General features: G+C 33.0%; 2 protein-coding genes and 1 long non-coding RNA gene across 4 annotated transcripts; 2 read left to right on the forward strand and 1 right to left on the reverse strand.

The window, feature by feature from the left end:
- The first annotated feature begins 2,562 nt into the window (after positions 1-2,562).
- LOC118041103 (esterase) lies at positions 2,563-5,376 on the forward strand. The gene is made up of 5 exons (XM_035048238.2): positions 2,563-2,884; positions 3,129-3,341; positions 3,452-3,621; positions 3,741-4,005; positions 4,858-5,376. Exons 1-5 carry the CDS (start codon positions 2,623-2,625, stop codon positions 5,130-5,132), a joined length of 1,185 nt encoding a protein of 394 aa, XP_034904129.1. The 5' UTR covers positions 2,563-2,622; the 3' UTR covers positions 5,133-5,376.
- Positions 5,377-9,136: 3,760 nt separating this feature from the next.
- On the reverse strand, positions 9,137-11,324 carry LOC118041082 (uncharacterized). Its single transcript, XM_035048218.2, has 2 exons — positions 10,884-11,324; positions 9,137-9,962 (listed from the first exon to the last, which is right to left on the reverse strand). The coding sequence occupies exons 1-2, from the start codon at positions 11,170-11,172 to the stop codon at positions 9,619-9,621; spliced, it is 633 nt and encodes a 210-aa protein (XP_034904109.1). The 5' UTR covers positions 11,173-11,324; the 3' UTR covers positions 9,137-9,618.
- Positions 11,325-11,451: 127 nt separating this feature from the next.
- LOC118041094 (uncharacterized) lies at positions 11,452-12,874 on the forward strand. Of its 2 annotated transcripts, none has more exons than XR_004686250.2 (2): positions 11,452-11,991; positions 12,083-12,874. It is a non-coding gene; the product is annotated as an uncharacterized lncRNA (long non-coding RNA). The 2 variants fall into 2 exon arrangements; XR_004686251.2 differs by having other exon boundaries at positions 12,536-12,874.
- The last annotated feature ends 2,821 nt before the right edge of the window (positions 12,875-15,695 follow it).

The raw sequence follows: 15,695 nt of genomic DNA on the forward strand, positions 1-15,695 counted from the left end.
ATATGCTATAGTAAAAAAAAAGTCAAGTAAAATAAATAAATATGTAATTAGCATTTCTATATCATTTATCGAACCAGCTATCATCATGAGAAAAATGTTTGCTCTCAAAACTCGAATCTGCACCATAATTGCGATTGTAAGTTCAATATTTTTACTATTTCACAAAGCAAAATTAACTATCATCTATTAAAAATTAGAGTTAATTATAAAAACATCCTTGACATATATGTGTTCATTAACATATTATAAACCTTTATCAAAAGAAAATAATTAGAAAAATCATTTATGCAGTGTTTGGTTAGTATCTCAGGGGAAAATTTTTATCTTTTTATACTTTATGTTAGGTATAAAAATTTATTCAAAAATTATTTTGGAAAAAAAATTATTTTTATTTTATTTTTTTCTCAAACCAAATATTTTTCTATCTCTTCTATATTTATTTCTTCTATCATGAAATATTAACTAAATTAACACAACATTAAAAAAAAATAAAAATTACAAAAATAAAAACCAACAAGAATAATTTTTTCAAAAATCTTAATCAAGTTGACATGGAGTTGATTAAGTTTTTTTTTTTTTTTTTGAGTTTTTTTTAAATTAATTTTTTTTATGTTTATTTTCATTATTTAATTTGTTTGAGAGTTGGTTTTAATTGTTTTATTTAATTTTTTATATGTGAGGTTATCTCAGTTTCATGACAAGTCATGAATTTAGCATATTGACCGAGTCATGCGTGTAGTTTTGATTCTTTCAAAAACAAAATGGTACTCTCAAAATAAATATACTTGATCGTTCCATTTTCAAACACACAGAAACTCAATTGAAAAAAAAAATGAAAAAGGAACCAAAATACAAATCTTCCTAAAAATTACGTAACGAGTGATGAAAAAGATTGTGATCAGGTGGCTGAGTTTTTCCTACAATGTAAAAAGGCTAGTCACCGGTTAATCTGTAGTAATGGATTTCAAATCAACAGGGAATTATTGATGAATTTACTATGTATTCAAGACAAAAGAGGTGCTGAATCCATTAACAGTCATACTTACGTTCGCTATAAGTTAGTGCTTACCATTTGTTCCACAGTGGAGAAGGGCCGCTCGGAGGTTGTTTCAACCATGATGACGAACCCATTTGACCACCACTTTGGTGGCCAGGCCTAGATTTTGGCTGTTTTACTTGAAGCCATAAACTATTAGTTGCCTGATTTGTTTTCCGAGAGTGTTTTTGCACAGGTTATTCAAGCACGTTGAAACAAAATCTAATTGTTCGGATTATAATACAGCAGTAGAGCAATATCTGTAAGGAGTAGGTATTACAAAACCTAGTTGGAGTTTTTCATTGAAAGATGTTGTCTCAGATAACAGCTTATGTTGAAACTTGCCCGGTCTGTATAATAAATCTGATAGCACTAATCAAACTGTATTATTAGGGCGGCTTAAAGAATTTCCAAGCGCAGAAATTAAGGGGGGCAAGACATCAAAATGGATAAAATCAACCTCAATCATCACGACTACGAGAGAAGCAAAATTGGAAGGGTTTCCTTGTTGCCAACTGTTGTTTCATCTCATCGTTCAGATGTATATATGATCCAAACTCAAAGTAGAAAAAGGACAGACAACCGTTTAATAATTCTCGTTTCAAACTCAAATTGTATATCTAACCTTGACAAGAGAACAAAACCAGGTTAAAGGTTTCTATAATACAAGGGGGGGAAAAACCCGACACGACGCTTTTTACGTGTACGGAACATAATTATCAGCACAATAACCTTATCTTCTTTTTGTTCTTTCAGATGCATGATATGATAAACCTTGAATATGGGACTAGAAGATAAAAAAAAAGAAATGAAAGTCTACCTTCTCTCTTTTTTCTTTTTTCTTTTTAATTTACTACGGTGGCCTGTTCAAGCCATTGGCCTCCTGTTAATCCCTGGGCAAAATACTAATTTTTAAATATTTTTTTTTAGATTTTTTTTTTTTTAATATTAAGAAATTAAATTTATTGAAAAAAACTAAAAAAAATAATATATATATATATATATATATATATATATATATATATATGTCTCCAACTTTTCGATTAGGTATTTAATATATTAATGAATTTTCAATTGAATCTTTTTATTTATTTATAAAATGGTTAAAAATTATATGAAAATCTTGTTCTTCTATTTATTTTGTGAAAAACTCATGAATTTATTAAAAATTCTCGTCTCCTACTATCATGACATGAAATAGACTATACAAAGAAATGTAAGAGTTTTGTAATATGTTCATTACATGATTCAGAATGAAGATCAAGGATTCATTGATTTTGTTATGAAAAAAGAAAAAATGAAGTGAACTTCATATGACTATTTCATAATTTTATTGGAAAATTATCAAACTGAAAATCTATTATTACATTGAGAATCTAATAGAAACTAGCTGTTCCCAAAGGTTGAGTACTTCAGTCAGGTTTGACCTTAATTCATTATCCAAGCCTCTGATCCCGTAAACTAAGCCGCCCACGTTTTGGAGAGGCCCGCTCCATTTTACGCTATATAAACCCAAACTTTCCTTCGTAGTTTCTCGTCGCAAAAAACTAGATTCCTACAGTATATTTGCTCACAAACTCTAAACTATGGGGTTTCCTAGTATTAATGTGTCTGTTATCACTTTGGGTTATTTTCTTATGTTGTTTGTAACTCTCACCAGCATCTTGAATCCCATCTTTGCTTCGAAAATCTGCGAGTTTCCAGCAATATTTAACTTGGGCGACTCAAACTCTGATACTGGAACACTGTCAGCTGCCTTCACTGCCCTTAACTCTCCCTATGGAGACACTTACTTTCACATGCCCGCGGGAAGGTTCTCAGATGGAAGACTGATCATAGATTTCATCGGTAAGTTATTATGCTTGTACTTCGAATAGCATATGCATATGTTAACTCCTCAAAGTTGCATGAACTGGTCCTTTCAAAAGTAAAAGCGTACATTTTGCCTCCATCGTCGTAAGAGTCTGGATGTCTGACTGCATCACGTTGTCAACATGTGTGGATATGGTTTAAGTTTGAGCCTCCCATTTAAAAAAAATTTTAAAAATGTGTGGATCTCTTATTACTCTTTAATGATCTTTTGTTTGATCAGCAAAGAGTTTCAGTCTACCATATCTCAGTGCTTATCTGGATTCTCTGGGCGCCAGCTACACACATGGAGCGAATTTTGCCTCAGCAAGAGCCACCATCAGATTTCCGTCTCCAATAATACCTGCTAGTGGTGGATATAGTCCATTCTACCTTGATGTGCAATATCAGCAATTTATGCAATTTAAAAACAGATCACAGATCATTAGGAAACAAGGTGCGTAATCAAAAATGTATTTTTTGGGGTCTATTCCAGAGATGACAGTCAACTGTTCGTAGAAGATGCAATTGGAACGATTTTCTCATCGATGTTCAATCTGTATGCAGGAGGAAAGTTCGCCAAGTTGATGCCTGAGGAGGACTATTTCCGAAAAGCACTATACACATTTGACATTGGTCAAAATGATCTTGGAGCTGTACTTTTCAGTAACATGTCCATTGAGGAAGTGAAAGCAACTGTCCCTGATATTGTCAACAGGTTTTCGATATATGTTAAGGTAATCCTTAATAATGAGCCATTAGAGAAGGCTGTTTAGATTTATTTCTTGTATATTAATTAATTTTATGTTACAATAATATATTTAAACTAGTACTGGAGTGGTTTTGATCTGTGCAGAAAATATACGAATTGGGAGGCAGATCGTTTTGGATTCATGGCACAGGGCCATTTGGTTGTCTTGCTTACATCTTGACCGGCTTCCCTTCAGCAGAGAAGGACAGTGCTGGCTGTGCAAAGCAGCCCAATGAAGTGGCTCAGTATTTTAATTACAAATTGAAGGAGGCTGTTTTTCAATTAAGGAAAGATTTTCCTTCAGCTGCATTCACATACGTGGACGTGTATTCTGTGAAATATTCTTTATTCAGTGAGCCCAAGAAATATGGTAAGTTCTGTTAATGGTAGGAGAAAATATAAAATTATATTTTAAAATTTTATTTAATAGATTAAGTTATTAGGTTAAGATGATTTTTTAATATGGTATCAGAACCTTAATAACGAAGCGGTCATGAGTTCGAATCTCACTATTCTTATTTATTTGATAAAAATTAAATACAAGATAATATGAGTCTGTGCAAGTTTCAAGTTCAAAGAACTTTCACTTAAAGGAGTATATTAAAAAATAATATAAATCATATTTTGAAACTTCACCTAATAGTTTAAGTTATTGGGTTAAGATGCTAAGACATGATTTACCTAACAACTTAAACTATTGAGTTGAGATGGTTCTTTTAGATAGATAATTAATAATTAATTACATGTTAAATACAATAATCTTTTCAAGTATTGTAAAATTAAATTTATTTATATTAGATAATAAAGGATATTTTCAAAAACCCACTCCAAGTTTAAGAAAATATTGTAGAAAATTGTGTTGGCACCTTAAATGCTTTAATATTTTAAATATAAGAAAGATTTTAAAATATTAATGACATTAAGTTGAGAAAGGAATTTTTATATAAACTTCTAGACAGTTTCCATGATTTCACAACACCTCACAGTTTGTTTAATTTGTAATAATTTTAAACTTCTAGACAGTTTCCATGATTTCACAACACCTCACAGTTTGTTTAATTTGTAATAATTTACCCACAGCACTAAAGCAATTGGTTTTAACTTGAAAAGGACACGAAAGTAACAAAAACAATAGATAAATCAGAAAACATGGCAAAGATTTAGTTTTTGTGGTTTTTTTTATTACAAATTGATCTTGTTTTCCGTGACAAATGGTGTATAGGATTTGAGCTTCCACTTATAACCTGCTGTGGCTATGGAGGCAAGTACAACTACAGTGATGCTGCAATATGTGGAGACACAATTACAGTAAATAATACCAAAATGGTTGTCGGTTCATGTGACAACCCCTCTGTTCGAGTAGATTGGGACGGATCCCACTTTACCGAGGCTGCTAACAAGTTTGTTTTCGATCGAATTTCGACAGGAGCCTTTTCCGATCCGCCAATTCCCTTAAACATGGCATGCCACAGGAATGCATATTCAATATCATTCTAAAATGTATAAATCGCAACAGAATATATGCCTCCCTCTCGATCCATTCCTTGGATCTTGAGGGTGGACAAAAAACTGTTGATCTCATATATCATCTCCCCTCGGGAGAGAAAAAACATGGAATAATTACAATAACTCCTCCCCTACTTTTCAATATATATGGAATCTATGTAACATATATATTCTGTATTTTTAATAAAGCTCGACAGAAAAATCTATATATGTCGGCATAATATTTGGAAATTAACCTTGGCTTCACTCATTATCTATACCTAGAATTAAAAGTCTAGAAATAATGGAAAGGTCTGCATCACTGTCGAGTGCTGAGTACAATACAAGTCTTAAAGATCCCCCTTCTAGTCCTCGAAAGCTAGCTATTTTCGCTTTCAACATGATGTTTCCGAGCACTAGCATATCTGTAATCAGTTTCTCTTCTTTTTGTATGGTTTTCGTGACTTAAGTTGCCATTATGAGCCCAATATTTGCTTTGGAAAATTGTCAATCATTTCCCAGCAATCTTTGACTTCGGTGACTCAAATTCGGATACTAGCCGATTGGCTGCTTCCTTCATTCAGCCAAACTTTCTTGTGGAGAGACTTTTCAAAGAATTATCTAAATTTAATAATTTAAAATGTTAGGTGAGGTTTTAGAATATGATTTATATTATTTTTTAACATATTTCTTCAAGTAAAAGCTTTTTGGGTTTGAAATTTATACAAACTTACATTACCTTATACTTAAATTTATCAAATAAATAAAGATAGTGAAATTCGAATTCGCGACCATTAGGTCATCAAGACTCTGATATTATATCAAAAAATTATTTCAGTTTAATAGCTTAAGTTATTAAATAAAATTTGAGGATATAATTTATATTATTTTTTAATAAGATTTACATTCACATGCGAGAATGGAGATACTCTGATGAAGGCTGATTGTAGATAGATTTCATTGTTGAGATTGTTAGAAAATATTTTTATACGGAAAAAAAGAAAAGACAGTTTGAACTGAGTACCAAACTGTTCCTTCATATAATTATAATTGAGACGAGCGCAAACGATCAGGTTTTAACAGTATTTCACAAGTGGGGGCATAATCATTTTATTGTAATCTGTAATAAAAATCATTTTCTTTTTGAAATATAGTTAAATGTCTGTGATCTTTAATTATTAACACATTGAGCCCATATTGTGTTGTATCAGCAAAGAATTTTAATCTCCCGTATAATCTAAGTGCTTATCTTAACTCTCACGGGGGCAGGCAACTCCACGAGCAAATTTTGCAATAGCAGGGTTTACATTAACAAAAACCTAAAACTAGAAGGGAAATTACTTTAGCTCTAAGAACACATCACTATTTATTGAAATGAATAGTGATGAATCAATTTTTTTATTTTTAAATATATTCTTAAATTAAATTAAATGAGTTTGTCGAATATATCAAACTCAAGGTATATACTTAAACTTAAAAATCAGTCAAATCCAAAATATCTGGACATGACAGCAAGGGCAAAGGCATGTATGGGCTCGGGTGGGCTCTAGTCCAGGTCAAGATTTTATCAATATTTTTTGATTAGTTTTATGTAAAGAAAATTTGTAATTCTCAATTAAGTTATAAAACAATTCTGAAAATTTACATGGGGCCTTTTAATATGATACTTTAGCTTGGGTTAAAATTTCAAAAGTTTTGGAGAAATTCAGAAATTTGATAAAAAAAAATCACAATTTAACCAATTTTACGTTATTAGATGTGATTTTCAATCCGACCATCAGATTGAGCTGAAATTTTACGAGAGATCTTAAAATATATTGAATAAAATTTGGTTAAAATTTTGGGATGAACAGAATTTGGTAGTGCTAACAAAAAAAAAACGTCAAATAAAAGCAAAACGACTCATTAAGGGTAAAATGGTTATTTGCTATTAAAAAATAAAACAAATCAGTTCTTCCTTTCTTTTATATGTTGCCGACTAGGCAGAAATGGAATAGAAAAATAAAGAAAAGAAAATGTGAGAGAGAAAGAGAGAAAAGTAAGGGAAAAACATTAAAAAAAAAACCAAGGAAAAAAATAAAAAAAGTGAGAATAACCTTGTAAATTTATAAAATCCAACTTATAAAATACTAATATAAGAAAGAATCAAGTGAAGGAAAGAGGAATTGAGAGAGGAAGAAAATTAATTACTTTGTTTTTTCAGTTGACATGAAATTGTATTTTATTCTGGTTAAGGAGTTGTTACAATATCGATTCATATTCAATTATAGATGAATTATATTCCACAAAATATGGAATAATGTAACTTTAATAGTGAGTTTATTTTTAATTTCACTTTAATTTTAAAATACTTTTAAATTTATTTTTTAATATTTTTGGTAATGTATTTGAATTAAAAATTTATTGTTAATTTTAAAAATTTTAAAAATTTATTTTTGGTAGTATATATGATTATAGATGAATTTATTTTTTAATATTTTTGGTTTTTACAACATCATTCAATGTTTTTGGATTAACAGGTGATATATACTTCCTAACATCCATTGCTATCAAGCTAGCTCAACGAGGCATAAGGAAAAATTCCAAGCACTCAGAAAGTTTGGTGTGGAGAAAAGGGAAGTGATGATGATAAGAAAGAAAAAGAAGAAACAAATGGGAAAGTTTTTTCTTTTCCAAAAACAGATCGTAAGGAAAATGGGCTGAATAGTCCAAAACATACTAGAGTTCATCATATGCCAGCACAGCGGGATGGGTTGTGTTTCCATTCATTCGAAACATAATCAAGCAAGTTCTTATCCGTGTTGCTGTTTGTCCAAGTCATTGTCTCTTCCATGGTGGCCACATGGAAGTGCTTTCACTATTTCAGTGCCTTTGATTATCTGTCTCTACTCTTTACTAAGAAAATAAGGTGAAATGTATCCATGTAGCAAAAGACCTGTAAATAATGCATGAGGACTTTTCTCATCACATCACGGACCGACCATAAATAAAGATCGATCTTTTCCTTTGCAAAACTTTTTCTAGAATATTTTATCAACAAAGCATAACCTTCTTGATGAGATGCAAGCATAATGTTAGTTAATTTAATTATAAGTGTCAATTCGCTAGCTGGCTTATTCCTAATTTTAACTGCAATATCCAACCAACCGATCGATCGAGTGGAGAAGATGACTTGAGAATAAGCCCAGGAGATGACTACAGTACTCAAAGGAGAATATCAGAATGTATGGGATTAATCCCCTTGTGAAATCTGAAATGCCATGAAGAGGAAACGGAGGAAGCAAGAAGAATCGGTAAAAAAGAAAGCAACATAATTTAAAAATATTTTGGATATTATGTCGACAGAAGTTTCAGCTCCCTTTAGTCTCTATGAGCTGCGACAAAACAATGTGAAAGTGGGAAAAGTTGTTTGACTTAAGCTGCACAGAAAGCCCTTTATCTTGGATAGTAAAGAAACTAAAGCTGTTGCCCTTTATTTTTCTGGCCAGCGTTCTTGAATTTTGGTGAGTGAAAGAGTCAATTAAGGAGTCCTTATGGCAATTAACTCGAATACTGATCTTTTGCTTCTATGCTTATGCCATTGTATACGTGAGTGGGTGTCATGTATGACCAAGAATATTAATTCAAGATTGTGTGTGTTTATTGCATAAACTTTGATTAAGTGTAACTCAATCTATTTATGTTCTTGGAAAGAAATTGGTTGGAGGTGCCATAATACAGTGCCGTGGGAACAAAGGAATTTAGGTCCAGTCATATATTTTCCTACGCAACTAATGGATCCACATGCCATCCTCTTCTGTCGTGTTGTTGCTGGAGTTGGGTGAGCACTAATGCCTTGTCATTTTCGCCAACTCCATGGAGGCTTTTCTCGCGGTCCTATGAAGGAATGGTCCTATTAATGGAGTTGAAACTGGGACGTGACATGCCCTAGCGAAGGGCCCCTCATGAACACACCAAGCCTCGTGGCCTCTTTGCCCATGCAAAATGAAGAGCTTAATTTCTGAATTCATGAAACATAAAATAAACATAAGAGAACTTGATACACAGCTCTTTACAATCTCATTGATTAGGTGCTCTTTTAGGAAGGAATTACACGAACGAAGGATCAAAGTGTTAGCACTATCCTCCATCGAGGCCCTTGAATGGCCCCATGTTTCCCCTCTGTGTGCGCACCTAACGTGAGGTCAACTAGTTTTAGCGTGGGAAAAGAATTTACAAATATCTCTCTCGATCTATTAGGTGTGTTCAATATCATCAACGCAAATCGGGAAGCAAAAGCACATTGCACCGAATCTCTTACAGCCTGTACTGTTTATAAACATGGAAAAAATAAAGAACCCCGCGAATCTCAAAGCCAAGCACTTTTTTAAACACTTGATGGAGCTATTTTGACTCTACCATCTCAATAATATAGAACTTTACAGTCCAGAATGAACCTCAGCCCACAAAGAGGACGGTGTGGTGGAAAAGGCAGCTGTCCCTTTCTATAGCGTTCTCTTTATTCTTTGGTTCTCCTCTTTGTCAGGGTCCTTATCCAGCCCCTCCTCACCTTGACTCCCTCCACCTCGGTGCTCACATGGCACATATGTCCTTTGCTGGATGATCTCTTCCTTCTGATTAGCTGGAACATATGGCCAATCCTCTTTCGCCACCTTAGTGAGGCATGCGGTTTTGCATGCTCTATCACAGTCATGGCCTCCGTGGTGTCTTTGCCTTGTTTGGCTTCCTCGTTGAGATTTTGATTCCATGGCTTGCTGCAAGGCTCGATAGAGACCTTAGAAACTGTGCCTTTTTCCCACAAGGCAGCACCACTGTCTTCAAACTTAATCGATATAAAGGAGTCTGCAAAAGCTTATTAAAATTCAAAGTGAGACGGGGAGTTCCAAAGAGAAAAAGGATCAAAAGCTAAGAAAAAAGTAGCATATATATTCTGTATACAATCTGTTTGGAAGCATAATGTTACATTTTAACTGCATCGGTAATATATAAATACAAATAAATGGAGACTCATGCGCTATATGTATTAACCATACATATATAACACGCTAAGGACATTTGAGCTTAGGCCCCCGCTCCTAATTTATTTATTAAAAAAAAAGAGAGAGCTATAAGGACATGATTATTTGCAGGAAATGATATCCAAAGGGGTCCCTCGTTAGATTTTGTTTGCATGATCTACATGAGTGCCGAATATTAACATGATATATGTAATTAATCAAAGGTAAACGCAGCTGCTAAATTATGCACTAATGAAATTATATATCCATAATTGTATATCTATGATTGAATTTTCATTGTTCAAAATTCATCTTTTCATTGATCCAATGATGTGGGCTAGCTAGTTTCCACAGCGCGCGCGCACAGGCTCACGAATCACAAGCTCTTTCCATTAATTTTCAACTTTACAGTGGTGATGTTAATTTGGGATAAATGTAAGACGTAGCAGAATGATTAGAACATAATGAAACAAATAATAATGATAATTAACAAGATTCTAAATCTCATCAGCCAATCTGTCAAGCGAGGATATTATATGTACGCTTTGACCATACATTTGTCACTACACAGACAATAATTTTGCTTATACGTACAGACAAACAAATAAGCAATGCTTTAGTTTCCCTTGTGTTGGTGGGAATCGAGAACATCAAGGAACTGGGACTCTTATAACCACAGTACAAGCAATCACAATGCCACGCAACAGCAGCAGCAGCAACAGAAAACATTAGCAGCAAACAACAACAATAGGAACAGCAAAAATACCTTCTTGACTGGTGGAGGCAGCGTCTTGGTCAGAGTTATCAGCCTTCCAGTGCCGAAATTCAAACCGATTTAGCAAATAACCAAAAGCAAAAATCTTTGTAAGGTTGATGGGTGGCTTCCTGTGTGCTGTACCTTCATTCCTACGAGTTTCTCTCGCTGCAGAAAGGCTACCTTGCTTCGTTGCCAATATGAGGAGCCTCTCATTCAAGCATAATGGACAAATCCCAACAAAAACCTCTTTGGGATGGAAATAACAGTATGAATTATCTTCTGATCTACAGGCATTCATGGTACGGTGATCAAGAGAATGTAGAGGAAGACAGAGCAAGAGAACAAAATACTGTGGACTTACAGAGGGGGAGAGAGAGAGAGAGAGAGGCTGTAGTAGAATGTTTTGTTTGAGTGCTGTGTATATATGTATGGTGGAGTGAAATTTAAATTAATTTGTAGAGGGCTTTATCATGTATTAATTTTTAAAGAAAGAATCCATTCACAAGAAAGACTATAGTACTAGTGAAGACGGTCCACCAAGAAATATCACTATCGGCTAAGTTTGAAAAATATAACAAAAGGAGAAGTGGTCTTTGGGATCTCAATGTTTTAGGGACATTCTTGTACACTAGGTAAACTTTATATTTTTTTTTTATGGCCCATGGTTAAGATTTACATCGTCGAGGCCATGGTGATGGCAATCCTTTTCCCTTTTAGATAAAAACAAGATTCGCCTAAGAATTGGGTTTTTCTCCTCGGAACTCGCCTTCCTTGCCTTGCATCTTTTCACTTTTTTCAACTTTTCTAAAGCATCTTTATCCATAATATTAAGAGTAAAATTAAGTCATTCTTCCCGGGATAAAATGTTTAGTCCTGAGGTGATTAGCAAGTAATTAACTAATAACCCAGGGCCCTCAGCTTTTTCAATCTTCCACGAAAGAAAACGTCCATTTGACGATGGTGGCTAGTCATTTTTCCCAGATAGACCAGGTCTCGCTCTCGAAGGAGATATTGGATTGTGGAATGGGTCTGTGGGAGAAGGCTGAGTCAAGATTTGCAGCTCGCGTTTGATTTTGGAACTGCAAAAAGGTGGTGGAAGTAGGGCACTCGAATTGAGGTCAGTTGCTTTGATTAAAATACTACATCTAGTTTCTTAGAACTTGTCCACTCTGGAACTTTTCTTCTTTCTTTTGTTTTTTTTCCCTTAGTCGCCGGACCCTTGGGATTCCAACGATGATTTTATGAACCAAAGCATGTGGGTTAGAGCGTGGAACCCGTCAGAGTTTTGTGGCATGAATCTTGCAAAAGTGAACTTTTCAAATTGTATTAATTTGTTTTCATGCTAATTTATATAGTTTTCGACTACAGGTAAAAAGATCAAACCACCTTCAATACATTTCTTAACGCCAAACAATCATTGGAGGCGGTTACAGTTTTCCTCGAGATGCATATTTTATAATTCCTCCGAATTTGCAAGTAATTAAGTTACCTCGTGGTAGTGTCTTTGTTTTTCCTCGTCTTTTTTTGTTTTTTTTTTTTGTTCTTTCTCTTGTCCGTTGCTCTCCACAAAAGGTTGCCACTCATCTGTAGAGTAGTGGACTTGTAAATGCATTGCAATCTCTCGTGGGCACATCATTTGTTGTATTCCTATGGCGGTACAGGGATAGAAGGAATCTAATAAATGTTAACAAGAAAAGGAAGAAGATGAGTGCCCAACAAAAAATCGTAAAAGTCTCGAAAAGTGATGGAAGCAAGGAAGCTAATGGTCACATGGGGAGAAGGAGGGCTGTTTCCGTTTTGGTGGCCTTCAAGTCAAGTTCCCATCATGGGCCAAAGTTTGGATGCAGGATTGTGGGTCTCCTCTTGCCACCCCTGCTGCTGGGGTGTTTGGCTCGGAGGATCGGTAGTTTTTTTTTTTAATATATAAAAAATATGTATTTTTTATTTTTATAAGATATAATTTGTAGTTTAAAAAAGTTAAATTTAACAAAAAAAACCAATCACACCTCCACACGTAATTCTCTCATTGACTCTTACTGCAAATTATAACCTTCTTCTCCCACCAAAAATTTCCCACAGCTTTAAAGGTCTCTAGCTGCCTCGTCCACCTCTTCTTTTTCATTGTTTCCTCTTCGTTATCTTGATTAACTCCTTGTGGCCCCCTCATGCCTGCTGGTTAACGATGGCTTCAAAAGACAAATTAAATACTTTAGGAATTTAGGTTGCTGACTCTGCTCGCTCTTAGGGGTTCGTTCGACCGAAATCAAAGCATGTTGATTATTTACGCTAAATTAATGTCAACATCTTTGAACATTCAAGGTCTCCCTTCTAATCCATGTCACAATATTTTTTTTACCTTCTTTTTTTTTTCACCGACATAAAAAATAGAGAAAATAGAAAATACAGAGAGCAAATAATAGACACGCGAGTTTAAACCCTTTTCCAAAACAACATAAAAAGACTAGGAGAGAATAAAATAGAAAGATAAGAGCAGGAGGATGACAAATATGAAGAGATGAATAAGTAAACAGAGAGGAAGCTATCAATAGATAAAGGGAATCGACATATAAGAATCCAGAGAGAAACTAAAGAAAAAATTCACCATATTTTTTCCAGCAACCCTCTCATCCAGTCACTTCGTTCGCCTTTTCTCCTCCTCCTCCTCCAGCAAAAAAAACCCTATTCCCACCATTAAATCCGGCCAAACCTGCCCCTACAAAACCACCAAGTCCAGCCAAAAAACACCCTAGAAAAAAATCAGATATAATTAAGGAATAAACCCATTGGTAATATGATTCTTAAACAGGTTCTGTTTCTTGGAAGTTGAAAAATTCAAAATGTTTTCAGTATATACATGTGTGTGTGAATTTAAACACGTGAGTTAAATGATGTCTTTGTCAATATTTATTTTATTAAATTATGTCATACAATAAATTATTATTTTATTAGCCAGGTCACTTTCATAATAATAACATTTACTTATTTTAAATATATATACCATGTAAAGGTTGTTTTAGCTTTTATTTATAAATATATTTTTTTCATTAATGTATTCAAATGCTTGTTAAGAATTTTTCATGTGAGAATACATTATCTTATCATTACAAGTGAATACAGATTGAGTCAAAATTATCCTACTTAACCTATTAAATATAAGTGAAGGCTTTTGAGCTTATTTTAGATATAATTTACCGGTGTCGTCCTCACTGTTCCAACACCAGTATTACAAAAATAAGGATAGGGTAAAGATTTCAAATCATTACCTTAGATTTTGTAGTTTTTTTTACCATAAATCAGTCTAGATAAATTCTTAAAAAGAAACATAATAAATATTTTTTTATCATTAAAATTAAGTATGATGCAACTTACTAAGATATATAAAATGATTGTTATATTTCATATGATATAATTAGTTTTTTATTAAAAAAAAACATATGAAAATTAATAGGATTTTTAATTTTACCCTCTTAACTCCTACTTAGCTCACCAAAACATCTTCCGCCACGTTCTTATCTCTAACTCGTCCACACCTCTCCCCTAATACCATATATATATATATATATATATATATATATATATATATATATATATATATATATATATATATATTCAAACGAAATAATTTGGCATCCATACAACGCTGTCTTGTTAAAGAAACACAGTTCTATTGGACACGTGAGGCCACGATTAAATACCAATCCAACATAAACGGCAGCCCTGTACGAAGGGAGTGGTAAGAAATAATTAAGAATATTAATTCACGTGGGGGCTTTGTTTCTCTCCTCTTCACATTTTTGTGACAGAACAGAATTCGGACCACAACTAGTACTGTTTCTCCGACGGAGCTGCACTTCGACGTTACAGTGTGTATATAGATGATTATATCTGATTTTTTTTGATTTTTTAATAATATTTTTTAGATTTTTTGATGTATTAATATTAAAAATAATTTTAAAAAATAAAAAATATTATTTTAATATATTTTTAAATAAAAAATACTTTAAAAAATAATATTATTACATTCCCAAACATATTAGATTGTGTTTACAACGGGTGGCTGCAGCTTGTTGGCTTGCTCTATCCTGTTTCTTCCTTTCTCTTAGCGCAACGAAAATCCGAATCATTGCAAATCTTTATTTTTCTTCAAGAATAGTCCAACAAACTCTAGAGAAAATAGCAGGCTTCAGTTAAAATTATTCCATCCCGTCAGTTTGTGAACGCACAGTACCATGATAAACCCGGTTCATGTAATAATCATATCATAATCATTAATATAATTTATTTATACAGTAAGACTATAGCATTTTTTAATACATTAGAGCCCGTTTGTTATACATAACTATAGTTAAATTGCTAAATAATTGATTATACATAAGTAATTGAATAACTAAAATTATATCATCCCTGCAAGGCTGCAACGCAGGGCATTGATTAGTATTATAGAAAAACAGACGCAAAAGCGTGTAACAAATGACGCTTACGAGTAAAATAGGTGTTGTTATACGTGTCTTGATCTTTTAAGGGTGCTCATTTAATTGTGATTTTTGAAGATCTTGAATTATTTACTTTTATTTTAATAATTATTAAGGTTTTGACAATTATCATAAAGATTCACCTAGCATTTTGAACTGTTTCTGTTTATGATTTTTTTTATTTCTATTTTTAAAAAATTAATTTTAATTTTAATTTTAATTTTATTTTTATTTTATTTTTATTTAGATTAATATCCTTCTCTATTATATGTTATTTAGAAAGCCTATTTGAAATTATAATTATTTTTTAATTATATATTTAATTTTTTAGAAGGTTTTTCTGAGTAAT

The sequence above is a fragment of the Populus alba genome, chromosome 14 (assembly GCF_005239225.2).
Source record: "Populus alba chromosome 14, ASM523922v2, whole genome shotgun sequence".
Classification (NCBI taxonomy): domain Eukaryota; kingdom Viridiplantae; phylum Streptophyta; class Magnoliopsida; order Malpighiales; family Salicaceae; genus Populus; species Populus alba.